At 33.3% G+C, this 25,052-nt stretch overlaps 2 protein-coding genes across 2 annotated transcripts; both read left to right on the forward strand.

The window, feature by feature from the left end:
* The first annotated feature begins 6,857 nt into the window (after positions 1–6,857).
* On the forward strand, positions 6,858–8,815 carry LOC143608954 (protein DCL, chloroplastic-like). The gene is made up of 3 exons (XM_077083846.1): positions 6,858–7,201; positions 7,369–7,483; positions 8,347–8,815. The coding sequence occupies exons 1-3, from the start codon at positions 6,858–6,860 to the stop codon at positions 8,521–8,523; spliced, it is 636 nt and encodes a 211-aa protein (XP_076939961.1). The 3' UTR covers positions 8,524–8,815.
* A 2,231-nt stretch (positions 8,816–11,046) lies between these two features.
* LOC143608965 (uncharacterized) lies at positions 11,047–14,589 on the forward strand. Its single transcript, XM_077083852.1, has 5 exons — positions 11,047–11,196; positions 11,306–11,974; positions 12,804–13,158; positions 13,247–13,328; positions 14,219–14,589. Exons 2-5 carry the CDS (start codon positions 11,410–11,412, stop codon positions 14,444–14,446), a joined length of 1,230 nt encoding a protein of 409 aa, XP_076939967.1. The 5' UTR covers positions 11,047–11,196; positions 11,306–11,409; the 3' UTR covers positions 14,447–14,589.
* The last annotated feature ends 10,463 nt before the right edge of the window (positions 14,590–25,052 follow it).

Genomic DNA, 25,052 nt, shown 5'->3' on the forward strand with positions numbered 1-25,052 from the left:
AGCGTAGCCGTATTCGGTTAGTCAAAGTTCGATGGGAATCACGGCGCGGCGCGGAATTCACTTGGGAGCGAGAAGACAAAATGAAAGAGAAGTATCCACATTTGTTCGCAGCATCGTCTTCGTCTTAATTTCGGGACGAAATTTCCTAAAGTAGGGGATACTGTGACATTCGTCAATTTCGGGTCTTGTTTGTATTCGTTTTTGTATTTGTTTATTATGTAAACCGACCCGATTTATAAACCGAAGCTTATGTTATAATCAAAATGATGGATTTATGTTACAATATTGTTTCACACTTGTTGGGTCTTGAAAACATCATATTTTTATTTATTTATTATTTATTATTTATTTATTTATTTATTTATTTTGTTGTTTTGTGTTTTTGTCTTGATCCATTTTGCATGAAAATTCTTGTGTCTCACACCCATATTTGACCACCAACATTACCCTATATATACACCACCTCTCCTCTTCATTTTCCCTTGCTACAACTCCAAAAAAAAAAAAAAAACTCTCTCAAACATCAAAGATTCAAGGTTATCTTCTTAAGTGTTCTTGAAGGATTTTGGTCTTTCATCTTAATTAGTTTATGTAGCCTTATTAATACTTGTTTATGGTTGTGCAAAATGTATATAATATACACCCCTTGTTTACCTTTGGTAGTTACTTCTCCGATTCCGGTCGGTGAGGTTTCGGACCCCATAAGGCAAGGCTTCATGGAGGACTTCGTGTCCTTGATATATATACATCTATATAACTTGTTCATACATATTAATCTTGCTTATTTTAGTTTGTTGGTCTTGTTTACAAGTTCCATGGTTATGGGTTTTTAAAAGTCTCGGTTTAACCGTAAATAGCTCTAAACCGTAAACCGAACTTTGTTACTAGTTTTGTTTGTTTAAACATACTTAGTGTTAGATCTAAGTTTCTAAAATCATTTTTACAAATTCTATGGTTATGGGTTTGTAGAATCTTACCTCGTTCTTAACCCGAAACACGATCCGAACCGAAAACCGAACTTTTGTTTAAAGACTTTATTGTTAACTTTTGGTATTTTTTTATTTGTACATTATTATACAAGTTCTTTAGTGTTTGGACATGTGGAAACCATCTATGAACTTGTTGTGAGATGGAAACCGAACCAAACCGATTATTGCTCGCTTAAGACACACAAGTGTGTTTTTTTTAGCCATCAAGACTTGTATATTTCTTTAAAAATAGTTACAAATTGATTTTTAAATATTTTCTTAAGTACTTGGAAATGTTGGATCCAACTTGATCTCATAACAAAGTTTGGACCGACAAAACCGAACACTCGCTTAACGTGCGTTGTTAGTTCTAAAACAATGGAACTACATACTTGGTTAAGTCTTATTAAATTTTATAGAGTTATCTCATAACATTCAATATTTTGGAAAGTTGACTTTGGGTTTGACCAATTATCAAGACCCGAACCGACAACCCGAACACTCGATAAAAAAAACCCGTTTTAGTATCTTTATTCCAAAGGAATTTGCATTCTGCATTTTACCCACCTTATTACTTAACGTAGGTTGAGTAAATATTAAGGTTAGATACTTTAACCCGGTTTCGAGCAAACTTACATTTTTAAAGGGTTATTATTATAAATTCTTAAATAGTCGCATTTTAAACCTTGAACTTTAATTATTTACATTTCTCAACATTTATTTTGTTTAAAGACCTTCAAGACAACCTTTCTAAAATTCAAGACTTCTTTTCTTTTTAGGCATTGTGCGTTAAACTCGTCGTTCCGACAAATCTCCAAATTATCATCTTTCAAGTTTACCACTTGAAGGTGAGTACTTCATACCCCATTTTCCATCTTTTATTTTGGGGGTGACATTTCATACTTATTCAACAAAATGCTTTATATTTGAATTTTAAACCACAAACGTAGTTGTTTACTTTACCTAAATAATTGCTCGATTTGGTGTTCTATGCTTATATGCCTATGTGTTTATCGCTTTTGGTTGGTGGAACTATAAAATCCTAGACTATTTGGCATCCCCTTATAGCAAGGTGTCGTTAACGTAATGCAATTAACGATAACTATAAAATCCTAGACTATTTGGCATCCCCTTATAGCTAGGTGTCGCTAATGTGTTTAGCGATATCTATTTATCCAAATTACCACTTTTATTTATCGTTTCGTATGCAAGTTTTGTGGTTATCTTTATTATATACTAATATGATTAACCTTATGAATTGCTCATCGACCTTTGTGTTGACAAACTTTATTTTATGAAATGTTGTAGGTTTGCATCTTGGTTGATTTATGATTGTGAAGAAAACGACATCAAAGACCTTAGGATATTAGTAAAAATGAACAATATCAATTTGCCATATTTTGTGATATCTTGTTTATGGTTATTTTATGGATAATTGTTATGTGACATTTTCGATGTTGTGAACTGAAATGAGTTTATTAAATACTGTCACTTTAATTAGTGTCATGTGCCTATGGACAATCGTTACACCTCGGTATGTTCCGCCGCCTTTGGTCGGGGTGTGACAACTTATAACATCTCTAAAAATCTCTTTATATATAGCGTTCTATATTACTAAATTTCACCATAAAAAATGATATAATATCATTTTTGCATTCATACCTCCTCGTTAACAACAATCAGTTCAATGGCATAAACCTCGTTAGGTTTATACAAATCAGACTTGTTCCAAATGCGTACAATCCGAACTCTTATCATGTAATCATCTTCCAAGACACTAAGGTCCCTTAACATTGTTGCCTTAGTTGCGTCCATCACAAATTTGGAAAAAAGTAAATTTATCTCAATAGAATAAATATAATGTTAAGACAGAAATTAGAACAAAATGAGAAAAAGGTAATAACAATACCTTTGCTCTTTTGAAAATAAACACTTAGAGTGAATGAATGAAGTAATATCATTGACGATTGTTAGTATTTATAACAATGAAACAGAAGATGTATATCGATTTTGTAAGGAAAGTTAATAAATATAATTACAATAAAAAGATGGAAAGATTAGTGAAGTTGTTGGTGATATTGAAATTCAAAAAGTTATTTTGAGTATGAACAAATTTTATGGTAACTAATAGCTATTTTATACTAGTTGTCTACATAATTAGTAGTACATAAATTAAGGGAAATCATTAATTATTAATTTGATAATAAAAATTTGTTTCCATGAAAGAAAGAAGTCAAACAATATAATTGTGGATTCTTGATACGTAAGTTTAGGAATTCACTAATTATAGTTGACTACTAACTTTATAAATAAATATTTAAAAATTATGGATTAGATTTAGTTGCGTATAAGAGACGCAAAATAATATATATTTGATTCTTAATTTTTACTTAATTGACATACTTATTAAAATGCGGTTTACATAATACATTCTAAACTAATTGTTTTGACTTACAAAATTAAATCCAGAAACCAATTTCATGCATACATTGGAGATGCCTTTACATAATATATTCTTAATTATTTATTAATATAATAAAAATACTTTAACTTATATTAAAATTATAATAATACATAATTCTTACACTTTGAAACATTTTAATAAGGATTAGTAATTTAATATATGTAAATAGGCAATTCTTATATACTTATTGATTTTCTAGTATCTGACTATTTAATGGTATATTATAAAACTACTAAACACATAGAATATATAATCAAATTTTGATTATATTAGGGATTCTAAAATTATGTTTTTTTTTCCGTGTGTCATGTCCAAGAATTAAATCTACAATAAAAATATATTATGGGATATACAATGAATACGGATTTTTATAACTATTTCAAGAACAGGTAATTGTCTGATGTAAATGGAAGATTTAAAATTCAAGTCGGTGCATAATTGATAAGGCAAGATAGGAATGTTTTGAATCTTTATTCAATTTTAATTTTGAAACTAAAATCTAAAATTTTAAAATTAAAAAATATATTAGAAATTAGATGAGAGTGCCACTTGGCAAATTATTGGGCCAACTAACGGGATTGTTGGTGAACCACATTTTCATATATTATAACAGTAGATAACCCATTTTACTTCACATTCTCCTAAACCCCCACACGACAACTTCCTCTATTACACCTCCACCTCCACCTCCACTGCTAACTAGGGGTGTTCAAATTCGGATATCCGAACATTTCGGATAGTAGATTTCACTATCCGAATCCGTATCCGAGATTCGGATAGTGAAACGGATATCCGAAGTTCTATTAAAATAAAAATCTCTATTTACTTTGAAATATCCAGACCCAATAAAACCTTTACTGAATCAATGGATTATATTTTGGTTCAATAGCATTTAGCTCACAATCATCTACGATGATTCATACAAAAAAAATTGAAGATATTGTTATGAAATTTATGGAACCATTAAGTAAACAAGGGTGAGGGAAAGAAGCTGGAACAAAGAAAGGGTGACGGCGTCGGGATGAGAATTTGCTGGCCTCGGCGGCGACGGGGACAGCGAGAAGCAACGGAGATGGTGATTTCCGAAAAGAAGCAAAGGCGAGATGAATCGATCTCAGATCGTGGTGGCTAGTGATGGCGATCGGCGACGATGAGATGGGATGTCCGTGAATGTGATGTGAATGAAGCAGATTCTAAGAGCGGCGTGAATACTTCATGAGGCTATTAAGGTTCCAAGGGGTTCCAAGGGGTATATATTTAATATAACAAATAATTAAAAAAACATTAAATGTAATATTTCGGATACTTCGGATATTATAACTATCTGGAAAATCCCAGAATTGCTATCCGAATCCGAATCCGAATCCGAATTTTCGGATATCCGGGATTCGGATATTTGAAACTTCGGATAGTTCGGATTCGGATTTTCGGATAATTCGGATACGGATTCGGATTCGGATTCTTTTGAACACCCCTACTGCTGCTAACCACTGTAGCAACCACAAGAGACTCACCGGAGACATGTCGCCTCATCGTCTTCGTCAACTCCATGGCATGAACTCTACTTCACTCGATTTGTTTCGATACACAACCTCGAAAAACGTTAGACTAGTCGACGGAATCACCTAACCGGTTGGCGGACTTCCGACGACGAAGCATTGTGCCACTAATAACTTGAATTTTTGAAGTGTTGCCATAGATCCCAGTGAAATTAATGTCAATTACTCGAAATTGGACACGTTTGATTCGACAATTGCCACAAAATTACATCGTATTAGGTCATCCAGAGTTTCGTTTAAAGTTTCCAATTGGTTAATACAATGTGATGTGACGGTGGTGGTTGTGGTAGTAAAACGCGACGAGAACAATGAAAAACACAATAGGTTTCATGAAAAGCACAACGGGTTAGAAAGTTAGGAATATGAATGTCAATTACTCGAAATTGGACACGTTTGATTCGACAATTGCCACAAAATTACATCGTATTAGGTCATCCAGAGTTTCGTTTAAAGTTTCCAATTGGTTAATACAATGTGATGTGACGGTGGTGGTTGTGGTAGTAAAACGCGACGAGAACAATGAAAAACACAATAGGTTTCATGAAAAGCACAACGGGTTAGAAAGTTAGGAATATGAATGTCAATTACTCGAAATTGGACACGTTTGATTCGACAATTGCCACAAAATTACATCGTATTAGGTCATCCAGAGTTTCGTTTAAAGTTTCCAATTGGTTAATACAATGTGATGTGACGGTGGTGGTTGTGGTAGTAAAACGCGACGAGAACAATGAAAAACCCAATAGGTTTCATGAAAAGCACAACGGGTTAGAAAGTTAGGAATATGAATTTGATTGATCAGAAGAGGTGGCCAAGGTGATCACGACATGATGGTTTTATAACCAGCAAGGTAGATTTGAAAATGGAAAACATCAGTGGTTGTAATAATTGGGGTTGCGGTTTTTATTGGTAAAAGAAAATTACTTGCATTTTTTTTAAAAAAAAACACAATAAATAAAATTAATACAATGAAATAATTCTTTTAAAATGTAATTGTGTTTTCCATCTCAAAAAAACACTATGAAAAAACTATGATAAAAGTCAACGAAAAAACACAATGCTAAAACACAATGAAATAATCTAGTTCATTGTGTTTTCCTTTTATATAGATACTATACTCATTTTAAAGACAAAAAATGTTCATTTTTATGGTGTATTTATTTTTAAAAAATAACATTGTATGAAAGCGCTATTAAGGTTTTAAAAAATGAAGGAAATTGAAGAGAGAGAAACAATTTCATTGGATGCCACTCCTGACATTCTCATGTTGTAACAATTTATATTTTTACTACTCATTTAAATCTAACAATTAAAATTTTAATACAAAATTAAAAATTCTTCTTAGACTTCTTAAAAAAACAAAACTTCTTATTTTAATCTAACCATTTTAAAAATTATAAAAGAAAAACTAATTATGAGTACAAAAAATTTCATAAAAATTCGTCCAAACTATTTTATTTAAAATAGTCGTCCCGACAGGTTTAGTGCTTCAACATACTCGTCCTGAGATTTTCTTAGCCTATAATAGTCCCCCAACAAGTTTTGTAAACTACTGGTTGACACCAAAATCTAGTCGTCACAGCTAGTTTAAAATAATTATTCTATTATTATTTACAAATTATTATACCTATTATGAAAATACATATTTTCAGAATCTTACCCTTCACTATTTCATCATATCCATATGCCCAGTGAAGATTCCACCACACCCGACTCATATCCAATAGAATGTTACCAGCAGTTATCCTCAGTATCTGTCTACTCTACTGATGAATTCACAAACACGACGCTTCCAAATTCACCTCAACACTATCAGCTGGATTAAAAAAAACTAGGGTTTATACACATTGCAACCGCAATCACAAAATGGAATCATCATCTTTGCACGCTCACCTCCACCACACAAACCTTATTAGTTTTCCACACCTACTTTCAACAACTCCTTCCATAGTTTCATTTCCGTATCGACTCTCCACATTGCGTTCACAGCGGTTCGCTGGCTTGAAAGGTAGCAGTAGCCGACGGCAGGAGGAATTTGCTTACGATTTACTGAGAAAGCCGGTGGTGGAGGTGAAAGCGGATTATGAAGATGATGGTGGTGGTAAGATGAGAGATGAGGATGAGGATGGGTGGATTGATTGGGAGGACCGGATATTGGAAGATACGGTGCCCTTGGTTGGTTTTGTTAGGATGATTCTTCATTCCACCAAGTAAGATATTCGATTTATTAATCAATTGCAGCAATTGAGTTTAGGGGTTATTTGGAATTAGAGGGCGTTAGGACGTTGTATGTGAAGTTGTCAATATTTTAGAATCAGCTTCCTGTTTAGTTATGCACATTTTGACTTGTCCTAAATGAAGTTTGTTATTGTTGTAGATATGCAAGTGGTGAGAGGTTACGTCCTGAGCATGAGAGAACTATTCTAGAGAGGTTGTTGCCACATCATCCCGAAAGCGAGAAGAAAATTGGATGTGGCATCAAATACATCACGGTTAACTCTCTCTCTCTCTCTCTCTCTGTGCGCGCGCGCGTGCATGTTGACATATATATGCAGTATATACACTACGTATATGTAATACTAATGACATATTGACACATGACCCTCCTGGACACATTAGGTACTAATGGGACCAACACCAAATATCATGTAAGACTTAGTTGGCAAAATCATGTTATGACGTGTCATGAGCAGGCTATAGTGGTGCCTAGACGGCGTTGAATGGCTATGACGGTGCATAACACTACTTTTTAGCCGTTTTTTGGAACTGATAAGGCTAAAAGAGTGCCCTATTGTCAGCGTGTGGGATCCAAATGAGCCCAACATCATGCCTTTTAAGGCGTCTTGGGAAATGGCCTAGGATACAAAGGTGCCCTAGCATCAGCATTTAGGCGTCTTTGGGAATTGTTTGGTGCATGACACCAATCGTAGCCCATTCATCACCGTTTAGGCACCAATGTATCCCGACCACAACACATGTCATAATAAGGTTTTGCCAACTCAGTTTTGAAGATATTTCATATCGGCCCATTTAGTGCGGAATGGTGCCCAAAAGGGTTATGTGTCAACATTCGATTAGCCATGCCTATTTTGGTTAGCAAAATTTTCTATGCCTATTCTAAGGATATTTCTGTCAAACATGGCCTATAAATTTTTTTGGTTTTTCTCATGGCCTATGTTTGTATGCAATATATATGTAGACACAAGTTTTTATCTCTTTGTCATCAATGTTGACACCTTAAGATCTAAGAAAGATATTTTTGTCAAATTGTCTTGATCTATTATGTTGATTGTGGTAACTAGATTGCATATGTTGATCTAAGTCGGTTTTCTCAACAGGTGTTGTTTGTTTACAGGTTGGTTACCATCCAGATTTTGAAAGCTCGAGATGTCTGTTCATAGTGCGAAAAGACGGAGAATTGGTGGATTTTTCTTATTGGAAATGCATCAAAGGTTTAATAAGGAAAAACTATCCTTTATATGCAGACAGCTTTTTCTTAAGACATTTCCGAAGGCGTAGGCATAATGATTGAAGCTGAATCATTGTATGCATCATACGTATCAAAGCTTTCATATGTATTGCCTGCAAGTTACTAGAAACATAGGCTCTGCTGTTATGTGATGTTAGGTTGCATCAAGATTAGTGTGATATTTTTTTGGTTTTGTGGTGCATAGTGCTGATGCATACATATGCTAGAATGCAATTATGCACATTTTTGAGAAAAGTGTAAAGATGAACTCTGACCTTCTTTGCAGTTGAAATTTCTCTTCTATTTTCGGCATTGTTTAAGGATAAAGTGGAACACATGGTTATGTTCACTCTTGTTGATCTTATTATTTCATTATGTTGTTTGTGTGAATGCATATGTTTGTGTCGGCAACGACAGGAATTTAAGTTAATTGCACAACTTGCATCTGCTAATGTTAAGGAGCTTTGTCGCTTTTCACTTCACAATAAAAAAATTATAATAATAGTAGTAGTATTGGTGGTGGTGATGGCGTCCGTAGAAAACCCAAATGACTGAACATTGATTGGAAAAACCAAACAAGACGGTCGAATCAATTGAGAAACTGATAGTTTAGTTTGATTTTATTTTTCTATAACCAAATTTGTTCGGCCCAGTTGAATCAGTTGAGAAACCAATAGTTTAGTTTGATATTGTTTTTGTATAACCAAATTTAATGGTTTAGTTATGATTATGTCTACAAATAAAGAAAATTCATGGTTTATTATTATTTTTATGTAAATAATATATTATTTGTTAGATTCTTTATGCATAACCTAATGCATGTCCTAAGAGATTTTTGTTAATATATGAATTATGAAACAAAAACTTTATCGGATTCATCAACCGAATTGGGACTGGCCCATGCCCAGAATCAATATTGGTTAAGCAATCTTTTTCTCCAATAATTGAAACTTTGAAATAGCGATTCTGAAAACGATAGAATATAAAAATCTCGAAACAATTATTATAGGTTGCGGTATGAAATAGAATCAATTTAATTATTATATACATAAAGTGTAGTTGTTGAAGCGTGGCCACCTATTAAATACTAAACAAATTAATCACTATAATCTTAATAGTTATCATCACATATTGTATGAAAAGTGTTTATAAAGAAAATGTAAAAGATAAACAAAACTATTAGGAAATTGCATGAATCATATACAATTAAATGGTAAAAACGATAACACGTCAGTAGAGTATTCACTGTTGCTTTCAACTAGTTTTAATAAAAAGTTTGTATAAGTTTTTAATTGGCTGAATCAAGCAACTTGTTTATGTTAAATAGCATTGTTTATGTTAAATAGCATCATCAGTTTCACTTTCAACCACTCACAAGGAATGTTTACACATCGTCATCATATATTCCTATTCATATATATACTTTATGAGAGCAAGTACAATTAGGATAACTCAACTACTAGAAACATATAATCAATTCACTTTAGTATGCATGTGTCACATGCCGTGATCATCATAAATGAATAAATTCTACTTTCACGAATAACGGAATAGGCAAAGTAAGCCTACAAAATATAGGACAAAGTACAAATGTTCAAATTTAGTAAAACATATTTTTAATAAAACTACAATACATGAATAAAAACCATCTACATTTATCTTAACTACCATATGTCATTAAAGTTTTAGATGCTTTCTTAATTCTTACATTCTATCAGATTTCACTAGGCAAGTAGTAATGCATTATTACAGATTTCTTGTGAAATATATAAAAGGAAAAGGGTAAAAGTGAAAAGAAAAAGAAAGTAGAAGTGGATAGCTATGGTGGGACAAGAACAACAAAGATGATGATGATGATGACAAAAGGCTATATTAAAAGCCTCTCGTTTACATCTATCTGTTCGTGTGGTACGTGTTTTAAATCAATATATCCTTTTTTTATTACGGCTATGCATGCAATGTATTATAATAGTTCCGTGGATCCTACGCCACCACAGCAATGAGATAGACCAAAGCTAGTCATTTGTAAGAATAATCAATTGAAAGGTTCCTCGTGACTCTATATTTCGTAATTCCCCTCCAAGATACCCGCCATTTCCTCACTAGTAAAAAAGTCAACTCAATTCCACCATTAACAACAATTAGGATAACAATGCAAGCTTCCAACTCCACAATTACAGATCAACCTACAGCAATGCCGCTAGCCCTGACTCCGTAATATTCTCCAACTTGTCTTCTTCCGCTTCCGCCAGCGTTGACCGATGCTCCTCTGCTTCCGATATTATTGACCGCGATTCCATCGTCTCCGCAATGTCTACGGTATTGTTCAGTAATAATGTAATATGTTTTTATTATTAAATGAATTTCAAATTTTGATTAGTGTTTGCTGTGATTTCAACAGCATTTGTCCGGACGTGCTGCTGCTTTTCGTGATTTCTCGTCCGCTAGGGGTCCAGATCCAGATCCAAACAAGCCTCAACTAATTACCAGAAAAAAAGTGCAAAAAACAAAATGTATATTATTATTAACCTTTTGTACAGTGTATTTTAATAATTCAAGCTAACTGACTGTTGAAGATTTGATGCAAATCATAGACATGATTATTATTGATTATTGTTTTACACTATTGTGTCTGATAATATGCAGCTATCATAAGCTACATTGATGCAGAAATTGATAGTGAGAAGAATCAAACACTAGACTCAGCAAGAAGCTCATTCTCTCAAGCTTTAAAAGGTATTAATATTTAATGTTGTAATTGAATCTGCTAGTTAGTTGGTTAGTTAGTTAGTTAGTTAGTTAGTGATTGTTTGTTACTTAACTGAATCTGTTTTGCTTTATATAGATTGTCAATACAGGAAGTCTAGATCTGAAATTATTCAAAGGAAGTCTGACCGAAGACGACCGACATCATTGGATCTGAAGAATCAAGTGATTAATAATAATAATATGACTAGCTCATCACCAAGGTTCACTATGAAAACGTCTGTTTCCAGCAGGAAAACGAGTACGTTCCCGAGCCCGGTAACACCAAACTACAGTCCTGCAGGTGGGATTCAAAAAGGCTGGAGTTCAGAACGTGTTAACCGGAGGCAGGTGAATTCTGGATTAATGAGTTATAATAGTGGAAAGGCATTGCCTTCAAAATGGGAAGATGCTGAGAGGTGGATATGCAGTCCGGTTGGAGGAGATGGTGGTGTGAGGCGTTCGGGGCAGCAGCCACAAAGGAGACCTAAGTCAAAGAGCGGGCCGCTTGGGCCTCGTGGGTCGGTTTACAACTCTACATATTCTCCTCAAGTGCATATGTTTGATGGTGGGAATATTGGGAGTTTGCTTGCTGGATCGCCATTTTCGAGTAGAGTAAATGGCGGTGATGGTTTGTTTGTTAGGTATCATGATCAGCATGATAACAGTGGGAGTTTTCCTTCATTGAATGAGCCTTGTTTGGCACGGTCACTCAGTGTACATGGTTGCTCTGAGTCGCTGGGCGAGTCATTATTGCGTATAACTCAAGGTGTGTGGTGTTAACCTTTCTGTTTGCCTTGATTGATATTTAGAAAGATCTCTAGTTTAAATGCACATTTTTGTATAGTTGTTTGTTTCTTAATTCTAGTATCTTCAAGTTATGTATATCAATTTGTATGCATTTTGGTCAAACTCATGAAACCACATTGAGTAATCAGGTTTTGGATTGGCATATCTAACCCGTTTAAAAAACAGGTCATGTTCAGGCTGGCCTATTTAGTTAAACAGGCTGTGTTTAGGTTGACCTGCTAAACCTGCTTAGTTAATTAGGTCGACCTGCCAATATGTTTAGTTAAACAGGTTGATCAACTAACCCTTTTGTGACCCTTTTTAACCCATTATTTAACAACCCACCAACTTGATTAACATGGTTACATCTTAGTTATCACCCACCAACCCGTTTGACACGTTTAGATAAATGGGTCATACGGGTCGTGTTTGAGTTACACGATTTTAAGTTGTGCGGGTTAGAGGTTGATGTTCTTGAAACAAATAAACATATGATTCGTGCAAGGGTGACCTGTTACCCACTAACCCGTTTATGACCCATTTAACCCATTTTTTTACAACACAGTAACTTGATTAGTACGGTTACAACTTGGTTATCACCTGCCAACCCATTTGACATGTTTAGATAAACGGGTTATACAGGTCGTGTTTGGGTTACACGATTTTAAGTGTAAGCACGTTTGGGGTTGATGTTGTTGACACAAATATAAATATGGGTCGTTTTGGGCCATACATGTGTATATATTTGCATTGTTTTGATAATCTTTTGAGACATGAGCTTAAAGCGAAAACAATATCATTTTTTACAGATGGTAGAATTGGCCGCATGACAGATGCAACTACCAACACACCTCATGATGTTTCAAGAAGAGATATGGCAACCCAGATGAGCCCAGATGGTAGTCCATACTCGTCTCCTAGAAGAAGAAACTCATACTCTATCCACCTGTCAACTTCTGTTGGGGAGACGCGATCCTCTAAAGCAGATGTGCGGGACGTACAGGTGGATGATCAGATCAGTTTATCAGGATGGTCCATGAAAACAAGAGCTCAAGTTCCAGGTAGGCGGTCCGCCTCTGAAATGGTGGATGGCTGGAAAAGAAAAGGCCTTGAGGTTCGAGCTGCTGATTGGGATGTTTCAGAGATGACAAAAAGCCTCTCAAAGTACGCATAACTAATTTCCGGTTATCTTTTCACGTTTGAAACGTTTAAAGCTTGCTTTTGAATATATATTGTTTGTTTTGTTTTTCAGGGTGAAACGAGAGGAAGCTAAAATTACTGCTTGGGAGAATCTGCAGAAAGCTAAGGCAGAAGCGGCTATATGGAAACTTGAGGTTTGTTTCCACCTTCTTTGCATACTTGTAATTTGGATTAAGTATTAGTGGTGTCAATTTCTAACACAACACGAAAGTAATCAGGTTTTGAGTGGATGGGTCGTGTTTGGATTGACCTATATACTCTGATTTATTAAACAAGGCGACCAGCCAACCCGTTTGCGAACCTCTCAGCCCGTTTAGTTTGTTTAAATATTTGGGTTAAACAGGTCCTGTTCAAGTCACACGGTTTTAAATGTGCTGGGTTATGGGCTGATGTCTTTGACAAGAACAAATGTATAGGTTGTGTTCCGATGGATCTGTTCTTCCTGTTTAATTAAACATGGTGACCTGTCAACCTGTTTGTGACCCGCTTAAACCATTTATTGCAACCCCTCAACCTGTTTTACTTGTTTAAAGAAACTGGTTAAATGGGCTGTGTTTAGCTCATTTCTAGCTTCGGGGCGATGTTTTTGACACGAATAAATATATTGGTTATGGTCGGGTTGACATGTTCAACCTGTTTAGTTAAAAAGGTGACCCGCCATCCTGTTTGCAACCCGTTTAAACCATTTATTGCAACCCCTCTACCCATTTGATTTGTTAAGAAAAGGGTTAAACAGGCTCTGTTCAGGTCACTCGAGTCTTAAGTGTGTCTGGGTTAGGGTTGTTGTCTTTGATATGAATAAATATATGGGTCATGTTGGGTTGACCTGTTCAATCAAACAGGTTATACAGGGTATGTTCAGGTCAAATGATTTTAAGTGTATCCGGGTTAGGGTTTATGTCTTTGACACAAATAAATAAACGAGCCATGTTCATATACAACGATTCATCCCTCAAACTTGATATGATTGGCCCTTTTACGATATATATTTGAGTAATGAAGTTGGGCTATATATGTTGTATAGATGAAACTGGAAAAGAAGAGATCGTCGTCAATGGATAAGATAATGAATAAACTAAGATCAAATCAAAAAAAGGCTCAAGAAATGAGAGGGTCGGTTTTATCTAAGCATGCTCATGATCAAGTTTCTGCTAGAACTTCTTCTGCTTCTTCTTGTTCTTCACACAAGGCCATAATCAGGACTCCGCAAATAGGTTCCTTAAGTGGCTGTTTTACCTGCCATGCATTTTGACAAGCTGTTTATGCTCGGTGAAGCGTTTTAAGGCGTCTCAGAAGGTTGATACATTATGTAATATGTGTTTCCTGTATGTAATAACCAAACAAACTGTAAAAGATAAATTTGACTATGGTCATAGCAACCATCACTGGGAGTAGATGACATTTTGAAACTCATGATACTAAAGTAAACAAACCAACTTGTCAATGGGTGACTGAGTTCTACGGCTCGATGGTTGTGGGTAAGGCTAATAAACCGAGAGGTAAGAGGTTCGTAGTTCAGGAAGTTTGGTACTTTGGTTACCTGCCCGCAAGAGAGAGGTTATGGGTTCGAACCGATGACCTTTCCTTGCACTTTTCTTGTTTTAAAGTTGCATACTTTTAGAGTCATTTACACCTTGACATGCCTGCTTGGTGTTTGATATTTATAAGCAAAATACAGCTTAGGCTCGAACATACAGCCCTTGGTCAAGTGGCGGTCTCAGGGTTTTTTGTTTTCTATCGGGGTCAGCTTTTATCAATGCTCATACCTCTTAAATTGACGCCGAGTTTTCAGTTTGGGTTGGGCCACATAAATAGTTATAAATAGTGACACCTTGTTGCAACCGGTGAAACGAGGAGGTACGATGAGAATTTGAGGTAATAGACGAAAAGGAAATGAACCATACAATTTCTGCATTCAAAAACCTTAGGGGTCGACTGAAACCGTAGTATATGTGGCATACAAAAACAATAGGGTAGGCTGACTCTACACACTATATGTGTGGATCTTTCTATTATTTTTGAAAAACTATCATTTGCTAGCGCTAAAGTCTGCATGTATATTTTGTTTTATTGTTTATAAGATAACTTTATACAAAATGATATTCTTTTTGACAAGATAAATTTATTTATCAAACGGTATTCTTAAATGTTTTTTTACATCATAATGTTTCTTATAGATTGAGTAAATTTACAATTACATGGACAACGTATTTATAGAGACTAATATAGAAGAGTATTTTAACCCATTCTCTAAAATTATGTGAGCAGAGTTTGCAAATTATAAGGTGGGTTGTGAGTGTAATTATAGGGTGGAGAGAGAAAAGATAGTGATTTTTTGTAAATTTAGGTAAACTTTGTTTGCCCCTATTTATTTTTAAATATTTGTTGAATTTGTTGTAAGTAAAGTAGAGAGAAAAATGCAATGACAAAGGTATAAAAATATTATTTAATTGAACATGAAAAAGAAATATTGTGTTTTGTAGTGCAATTATAAAGATGGAGATGGTGGATGGGCTGAGAATGCTCTAAGAGCAGTCACATCAAATCCCCTATCTTCAAATCCAAAATTACACTAAAAATCATTACATTTTTTCTCTATTTTTCAATCAAATAATACTTTTTATACCTTTATTAATATTTTTTCTCTCTCCTTCACTCACAACCACTTTCAATACATATTAAAAAATTTATAGGGTGTTACAAAAACTTTTCAAATATACAGAAAAATCACTACATTTTCTCTCTCCTCTACTCATAATATTCTAAACCATTATCCAAGTTATAAAAACCTCCCTCACAAAATTTGATGGGTAGGATGAGAATGCTCTAAGGCTTAGTGAACAAGAAAACCAAACAAGCTTTCTAAACATCCAAATAAACAAGCCTAATACAAACTAGCCCAAGGACTTCACAACAAACACAACATCTCTAACCATTTTGGCTGGCTCCAAACCCGCAATTTAACATAATTCCTTTGACTGTATGAAGTTTGGCTTGATCTGTTTTAACCTAACCCATTTTAACTAGACTTGTTATGGCTCGCTTTATTTTTCGTCCCATTGACGAAAAATCTATGTCCACACCTTAACCATCACACCGCAAATTTTCTCGAATAATAACAGTAATGGTCATGACAGTAAGAGTAAAGTGTCAAAATCATCCTTGAGGTTTGATCAATTATGCAACTTTCGTCTATTTTTTATTTTTATTTTTTTTGCCAATTACAATGAAATCGTTAACTTCGTCTATTTTTCTCGTTAAGTCAAGGATATTTCAGTCTTTTACCTATTTGTTGTTTAAAAAACATAAATAAAAAGCAATACTCATCAGACTTGATCCCTAACCTTAACGACACTCCTGCCACCATTTCCACTACCTACAGCCACCGCCACCATACCACACTCCGGTTGTCACACCCAATCCCGGAGCGTGAACTGATTGTTCACAGCTCAAAGGTACTATCATAAAATAAAATATGACAATATCTATTAAATAAATTATTCAAATTATTATCCAAACATAGCATCGTATTCCAAACAAATAATAATAATCCCAAACAAAATTAAAATAGAAATAGTCTTCATTAAGTTCCCGAAGGTCTTTCTAGATGTACTTCACGTCAAACTTCAAGTCAACTGAAAACATGCATATGCGTAGAAAATAGAATAGAATTTGTCAACACTAGGTTGAGTGAGAATATCACTAGTTTTCATGATATCTTACTATACTAATAAAAGAAAATACTGGTTGCCACGTGTCAGTCTTGTATTTATTCTTGACCATTTTTTCCCTCCTAAATTCTAATATCCAATCTCCTTAATTTTAGATATTTATAGTAATAATATTAATGTTTGACAATTTAAGATTGTTATTTATTTTAAGAAACTATTAAAAAACAAAATCAAATATAAATGGTTTTAAAATTTTACATATCATACACCAGTTGAATAAAACAATATTTGAGAACTGCTACCAATAGTCAAGCAAAAAACTCAATTAAATTAATAAAAACTCCATCTATTGTGTTTAATTATACGTATAGATAAAGTAATAAGAATAATTAACTGAGTAGAAATATCCATAAACAAGAAAAAAGTTTATATTCTTCATTTTTTTATATTTACATTCTGTTTACAAATATATAAAATACTTTATTATAGAAGAAAATTTCTATTTTTTGTTCTAAAATAAGCTTAAAATTATATTGAAAGTAAGAGATTTTTTTGAAGCCCACTAATTTCTTTCTTGTCAATAAATTTACATTTTCGTCTAAGTAAAAATAATAAAGAAACTCATCTAAATAAAAAAGACAACAAAATTTCCTATAATCATTGGGTAATTTCAATATCATTTTGAACGAGGAAGAAGATTTGTAACTTAATAATGGAACTAATTTATTAAAGAAAAAAATCATCTTGATGATGAATTTTATTTGTTGTCGTTAAATAAGGTGGTGGGCGAGTTTGTAGGCTTGCTTAAATTAAATTTGTAAATCAATCAAAATAAATTTATAAATCATGCATGAAATTTGAATTCATACCAAAATTATTCACCAATCAATATTAGTTAATTTCAATCAATGATTTCATCCCTGATTCAATGCAAATTTCGGATCGGGATACATTACATCCATACATTTATTTAACACAATCATATTCATTTGTTCATTTTCACAAATAAGTTAATACAAAAATTTTATGCAAGAGATTTTCTCGAATTTGTAAATTTTATATTTTAAACTTCTTATCTATATTGACTTATCTTTTATCTTTAATTAGTGTTGTTTCTTTCTTTCAAATAATTTATCTTATTGATTTTAAAATTTGAAAAATCTCGTGTATTACTCGGGTTCTAAAACTAGTAACAATATATATAAAACTAAGCAAAACGGGATAAAAGCGATAATTAAACAATCAAACCTTAAGCAATAAATGTGTCGGTTGACCATGCCTCACGAACACTGGCTATGGTTACCAATACAGTCGTATGATCATACTATAAATGAAAATTTGATGGACCTCTCCGAATGCGATAAAGTAAACACATAAGTATATAACAAGTACATTTGATCGATTACACACAATTACACGTTTGCTAGTTTGGTGTATATATGTAATACAAAATAAAGATTAGTACGCATAAGTCCCCAAAACTTATGAAAATCAGTAAAATTAAGGTGAATGATAAAACTCACCTTTTTTGTAGGCGAGCGAATAAAATAAGAATAAAATGGTAAATAAATAAATGAATCGTCCTCTGACGCGTCGAACGAAGTTAGTCAAATAAACCTGAAACTTTGATATTAATAAATATGAGTAAAACCGAAAACATTTCAGTTGGAATCGTTCCAAACGGATGTCTAGAACTCCGGTTATGAAAAATTAAACGTTTAAGCGAGCTGGTACTGACCAGAATCCGAACAGCTAGTCGGAATTTGGGTTTTGGTCAGTAGCCTTAAAATCTCTAAACAAAAAATAAAAGTTTTCTGGACCGAAAGTCGGTTCCGATCAGAAGCATGAGAAATTGATTAGTCAAACTTGTTGACCAATATGCCCTTGAACGGGTTTTAGTCAAATTGACCCGTCAATACCTCTCAATCTCATAAATTGATTGAGGGTTATTGACTAAGGAATATTAATGAATGATTTAAAGCAAACAAATTACCTGGAATGCGTCTGAATCGCTCGAAAAGTGAAATCAAAAGTTGATATCACCACAAAGTCAAACACCAAAGCTTGTTTCTTCAAGTAATATGGCAAAAATGAAGAAGAATATGAGGGCTAGAGGCAAGTGACGGCTGGGATAATATAACTAGGGTTTAGGGAAGATTGTGGCAGGTGAATTAAGCTTTGTTTATATAATATATGCAAGTATGAGCCAATTTTAGTTAATTTACTCGTTTAAGAAACCGAATAATGTTTTAATGATCAAATTAACTATATAATCACCCAAATTTCGTTCTTGAGGAAGGAATAATGTACGTGGACAAGTACTTAGTCTAAATCAGTTTTCTTGGAGCTTAAATCACGTGATACGGTCCAAAAATAGTCGATTTAGCACAAAAAACGAATTAGGAAATGAAATAAAAGAATTCTGCACAGACCACTGGCCGCGCCATGCGACCAACTCTCCTCCCTTGGCCGCGCGGCGCGGCGTGCCGGGGGGGGGGGGGGGGTTGAGTGGTTTGGCAACTTTGGTCCTTGAACTTGTTTAAAATGTTAACTTTTGATTGTTTAAGAGTTTATGCAAGAAATGATCAACTTTGAATACATAAAGGATACAAAATGAAAATACACTCTTAGATACTTATAATTGCATGATATTATTAATGATAAATATCCGAATAACGTTCGCAAACCGATAAAACGAATACGAATACAAATACAAAAGATCCAAAATGTTACACCATTTCACCAAGTTTTCTGCAACCCCTCTAAAGGCAACCGCCTGTTTTGCAATATCCTTGTACTTGAAACAGATCTAGTGTGGATGAAGGTGGAGTTGGGTGAAAATAAGTATACAATAAATAAATATGTAAAAAGACCTAACGGACCCTTAGCTAACGTATTAAAATTGATAGAGTTATTGATTTGGACAAAATTGGCAACAATTGAGAAACTTGAAGGGCCCTATTATAAAAAGAAAACTTTTTGGATGAAACTCACAAAAATGACTAAACATCAATTATTACTACAAAATAAACAAGAAGTTTGGTGCCGCTTGAGCTCCTATTGGACCAAGTGGCGTCATATCATTGAACCACTCCAATTTTCATGTTTTTCATATTTCGGTTTTAATTCTGGTATCGTAACGAACATAATTAAAATCGATTGAATTCGCATCGACTCACCGTTGCAACGTTTGGGACTGACAACGTCCATGTTTTACCAACGCCTGGGTTTTACCAACCGAATAAACATCGTTTTAAATATTTTAATCTTTTTATATGTTAACTTGACAAACTTATTTTTTTTTAAAGTTTTAATGCTTGGGTTTTACCAACATTGTTTATACAGTAACAAATGTAACCGAGGTTGACAAAAGTCGGCTCTACTTGCTGTCGTAGCGTTCGGGTTTCAACGTCCGGCATTTATCGACCGAATAAACTTCGTGTTAAAGATTTTAATTTTCTATATGTTAAATTGACGAATTTCTTTTTTTGGGTTTAATTATGGTATTGTTACGAACGTAACCGGTACCGAGCTAATACGCATTGACTCGTCGCCGCAACGCTTAGGTTTTATCAACGTCTGGGTTTTACCTACCGAATAAACATGGTTTTAAATATGTTATGAGCGAATATGCGCCGATACACCACCGCAACGCTCGGGTTTTACCAACGTCCGGGCTTTACCTACCGTTGCTACTGTTTTCAGTTGGACACATTAGTTTTTTTTAATTAAGTGTTGGTATCTTAACGAACTTAACTCATGCTAATCGAATCCATATTAGTGCACCACCGCAATGCGACATGTACATAAACAGATCCCAACCGGGTAAAAACTAGTTGTAAATAATCATGGTTACATTGACAATATTGACAATTTAGTTATAATACGAGAGAAGGGGTAAAAATGTAGGTTTTATATAGATCAAAGGGTTGTTTGATCAATCATTTTCAAAAAGCTTAAAATACAAAACTAGAGCTATAAAATGATACACTTAAGAATCAAAGTCGCGTCTTTTAAAGGCAGTGCATGTGTTTAATGTCATGTCCGGTCTAAAATCAAGTTGCAATATTCAAGTTTTGGAAAGTTCTTGAATAGTTTGTTAGCATCAAGAAGTATCTAGAAGATAATGTTTAGTTTGCTTGGCTTTGTTTGTTTGTTGTCTTTCTTTTCCTTGTACGTTTAGGCTTTTGCGACTTGTAATCTGGCTTGTTGTTTTTCTTTTATAATATTGGCCTTTCAAGAAAAACGATAATGGAACCTGCTTCAAAAATTGGTCTAGAATGGTCGGCATAGACTGATAGAAGGCTCTAAACTGCTTAAACAACCATGGAAAGGTTAGATATTTCAAATGTTGACAAGCAAAGGAAGCATCTAGATCAGTCTTGAAATGTTGATAATATAGTATTCAACTTTATAAAGAAAATTGTCAAAATGGAGTAGTGGATAAAAGAAATACGAGGATAGACGTTGAAAATCATCGTCTGTTAAAATAGATATTCAAAATCCAAAAATTAGACAACGTTAAATAAGCCTGCCGACAGGGATTGCTAATAATTAGCAGACCCACTAAACCTTGAAAAGTAAGGATTTGTAAAACAGGAACCAAGTTCCAAATTTCTTTCTAATTAAGCAATTCATATTTTATTTTGTTTCAAATAGTTCACACAACTATTAACTTTTTCTTAATTAACTTTCAATTTGTCTCAATTAGGTCACTTAACTTTTAATTTTAGCTCAATTAGGTTACTCAACTTTCAATAAATGTTTTAGTACTATCTTTTCACCTTCATATTATATGTTCATAAATAACTAAAATGTCACTAAAACCAACATTTTTTTATTTTTTATCTGTAAATATATCACTTACGATAATACAGTAGTTGTTGCTCTCATTTTAGAACACACAATACTTTTTCTCAATTAACTTTCAATGTGTCTCAATTAGGTTACTTAACTTTTAATTTTAGCTCAATTAGGTTACTCAACTTTCAATAAATGTTTTAGTACTATCTTTTCACCTTCATATTATATGTTCATAAATAACTAAAATGTCACTAAAACCAACATTTTTTTATTTTTTATCTGTAAATATATCACTTACGATAATACAGTAGTTGTTGCTCTCATTTTAGAACACACAATACTTTTTCTCAATTAACTTTCAATGTGTCTCAATTAGGTCACTTAACTTTTAATTTTAGCTCAATTAGGTTACTCAACTTTCAATAAATGTTTTAGTACTATCTTTTCACCTTCATATTATATGTTCATAAATAACTAAAATGTCACTAAAACCAACATTTTTTTATTTTTTATCTGTAAATATATCACTTACGATAATACAGTAGTTGTTGCTCTCATTTTAGAACACAAATTGAAAGTTAAGTGACCTAACTGAGACAAACTGAAAGTTGAGTGACCTAATTGGGACAAAACAAAATATGAGTGACTTAATTGGACTAAACTTGAAACTTGGTTACGGTGTTTTCTCTAAAATTAATACACATGTAAATTGTTGGCTTACCTCAACTTCCAGATTAGCCAATTGTACTTTTAGCCGCTGTCTACTTTCGTCAGCGCTTTTGAAGCCAGTGTCAATTTTGTTAAGGTAAACTTGTCAGCATGCAAGTTTCGGTGACTTCCTTGCAACCTAATTAAATCAGCTCTTGGATCATTATACAATACGCATTGATTTCGAATATACACACAATCACATTCTGAATTCTCAAATCCTTCATATATGTTTGGGCTTTGAACTTTTCTTGAGCTCAATATGGGCCTTATCCCAACTTTTACAATAACATCCATAATATGCAATGACCCAAATACACTTTATATAATACTAAAATGGATATCAATTTAAATTTCCCTTTATTAACCCAAAATGGCCAGCAATTTCCAATAGTTATACATTTACACCACCATAAATGTAATTTTTAATGGATAGGCCATCAGGGATATACTCTAACCCTTCTTAAATTCACATAAGCATCACATCACTCATTTTTCTCTCTTTTATTCCATCTCACTCAAAGAAAATGGTTTAATCCATAATTAATGACAAATGAATTATTAATTAATACATATTGTTCCTTTCAACTCGTTAAAACCATAATCCATGGGTCTTTTTTTAACAAACTTAGCATTAGTAGGGAGTGGTTTAATACATATTTAAAGTACCATGTTATCTTAACTTATGTTGGGTATTAAAGTATACCCCATAACCTTACAGGAATGTTTAAATATGTATATATATATGTTGGGTATTAAAGTATACCCCATAACCTTACACGAATGTTTATAAATTTATTAGAAGAAACCGGTGACAATTATGACTATATTAGAAAAATTGTAGGATGGAAGATTAACTTTAATATATATATATATATATATATATATATATATAGGGTAAGGTTAAAATGAAAACCCACTTGAGTTGTGAAAACTTTAGAAACTCATTCTCAACCACATGTTTTTAATTAAAGTTTAAATCTTGTGGTCCACAATTAAAGTGAATAAATTATATAAATATAAATATAACTTTTTCCCTCTCTTGAAAACATATATAAAACTTAGTAAAAAAATGTTAAAAAAATAGTAAAACATTTTTTTTATGTTTCAATTTTTGTATTAAATGTTACAACATATATTACTTGTAACAAAAAAAAAACAATATTACATAGGGTTTTCACAACTCAAGTGAGTTTTCATTTTATACTTTGCCTATATATATATAATTTCATTTTTTAATCATCAATCAATGTTAGACTACCAATTTATGAAAAACAATTATGAAAAATTTATTAATAATTTGTTTCATATAAAACGGTAAGATTATTATTATTATTATTATTTTTTGGTTGAAAACATAGATTGAAATTAGACTATGTGTTATGGGGGCTTTATTAAGAAAAAGTGTTGCCACATGGGCGACACATAGACACTTTTTTTTCACTCATGAATTCCTAAAAAGGCTTTAATGAAAGGGGCTTCGTTAAGGGTTTGATTGATGATTAGGTAATCATGATTTGGTTGAGGTCTTGGTTGGTGATAAATATAAAATAGAGAAAATACATAAAAAGAAAAAAAACGTAAATTTTAGATAAAAAATCACAAATACAAAGTGAAATTTATAATAGCTTTTAAAGAAAAATTAATACTCAATAAAATATTAGTTATTTCTTGTACTTTTAGAAAAACTATATGTATATTTTTAATATGTATATTTCTAGATTCACATCCTTCTGCTTCTCCTTCTTTCCCTTCTCCTTCTCCTTCTTCTTTATGGTTTATTTTCAGATTCGCATCCTTTCTTCAATCTTCCCAACCATTTAAAAGATCCACAGTGTGTAAATTGTGTGTATATTTTCAATATTAAAATAAAGAAAAGAAAAAAAAATCACCATCTCTCTCCCCCTCACGCCGCGACTCGCCCTCCGGCCACCGCCCCGCGCCCCCATCTGGCGGTATTCCACCTTGGCGCCCTCCGACGTGGCTGTTTTTGCTGTATGATAACTGATAAAATTTGAACATAAATCAAATTTATTCATAAAACTCAGAATCAAACAAACAATTATGATCTAATTAATCCAAACACATCAAAACTCTATACAAACTCCTAATGAAACGAAATCAAAGAAAGAGAACATTACAAGCAGCGGAATCAAATTAACAAGCCTTCTTGAAAGAATTAGAGTTATTGTTATGTTATAGAGAATGAGTGCAAAAGTAACCAGCTGAGATCTCGAGATGAGAAGAATGGTCACTTGATATAGATGCCAAATCTTGTTACTTAGTTTGTCACTTGACACTTCCAGTCCTCTTATTTCCAGCAAGCTTCCACTCCGGCCCTTGTACTTTCAGCATCAACACTTTATCTATTCTAATCACACGATAAGTAACAAAATATAACAAAACCTATTTGAATTGCCTTTTAATATAGTTTATAACCTTTCTTAGTATTAGAATTCTAATCACACATAGCCTTAGAATTTGGGCACGTTACATGTGACAAACAGCATAAAAGCATCAAAAATTGACGATGAAAGGTAAAGATTTTAAAAGGTTTTGAAAATTGGTTTCAACTCTATTCATTGACCATACCAAGTTTCTAGAAACAGGTAAGCAATTGAAATTTTGGATACATCCCACATATCCTATGCGGCCCAACATATTAGGTCGTGTCAT

This window comes from Bidens hawaiensis, unplaced genomic scaffold (genome assembly GCF_021521415.1).
Source record: "Bidens hawaiensis isolate Kalapana, Puna unplaced genomic scaffold, B.hawaiensis_p1.1 tig00002181_1, whole genome shotgun sequence".
Taxonomy (NCBI): domain Eukaryota; kingdom Viridiplantae; phylum Streptophyta; class Magnoliopsida; order Asterales; family Asteraceae; genus Bidens; species Bidens hawaiensis.

What these genes read in the sequence shown, in the direction of transcription:
- LOC143608954 (XM_077083846.1), top strand. Translation starts at nt 6,858, where the DNA reads ATGGAATCATCATCTTTGCACGCTCACCTCCACCACACAAACCTTATT. An exon ending in ATGATTCTTCATTCCACCAA is followed by an intron (nt 7,202 to 7,368) that starts GTAAGATATTCG and finishes TTATTGTTGTAG; the next exon opens with ATATGCAAGTGGTGAGAGGT. An exon ending in GTGGCATCAAATACATCACG is followed by an intron (nt 7,484 to 8,346) that starts GTTAACTCTCTC and finishes GTTTGTTTACAG; the next exon opens with GTTGGTTACCATCCAGATTT.
- LOC143608965 (XM_077083852.1), top strand. Translation starts at nt 11,410, where the DNA reads ATGACTAGCTCATCACCAAGGTTCACTATGAAAACGTCTGTTTCCAGC. An exon ending in ATTATTGCGTATAACTCAAG is followed by an intron (nt 11,975 to 12,803) that starts GTGTGTGGTGTT and finishes CATTTTTTACAG; the next exon opens with ATGGTAGAATTGGCCGCATG. An exon ending in ATGACAAAAAGCCTCTCAAA is followed by an intron (nt 13,159 to 13,246) that starts GTACGCATAACT and finishes TTTGTTTTTCAG; the next exon opens with GGTGAAACGAGAGGAAGCTA.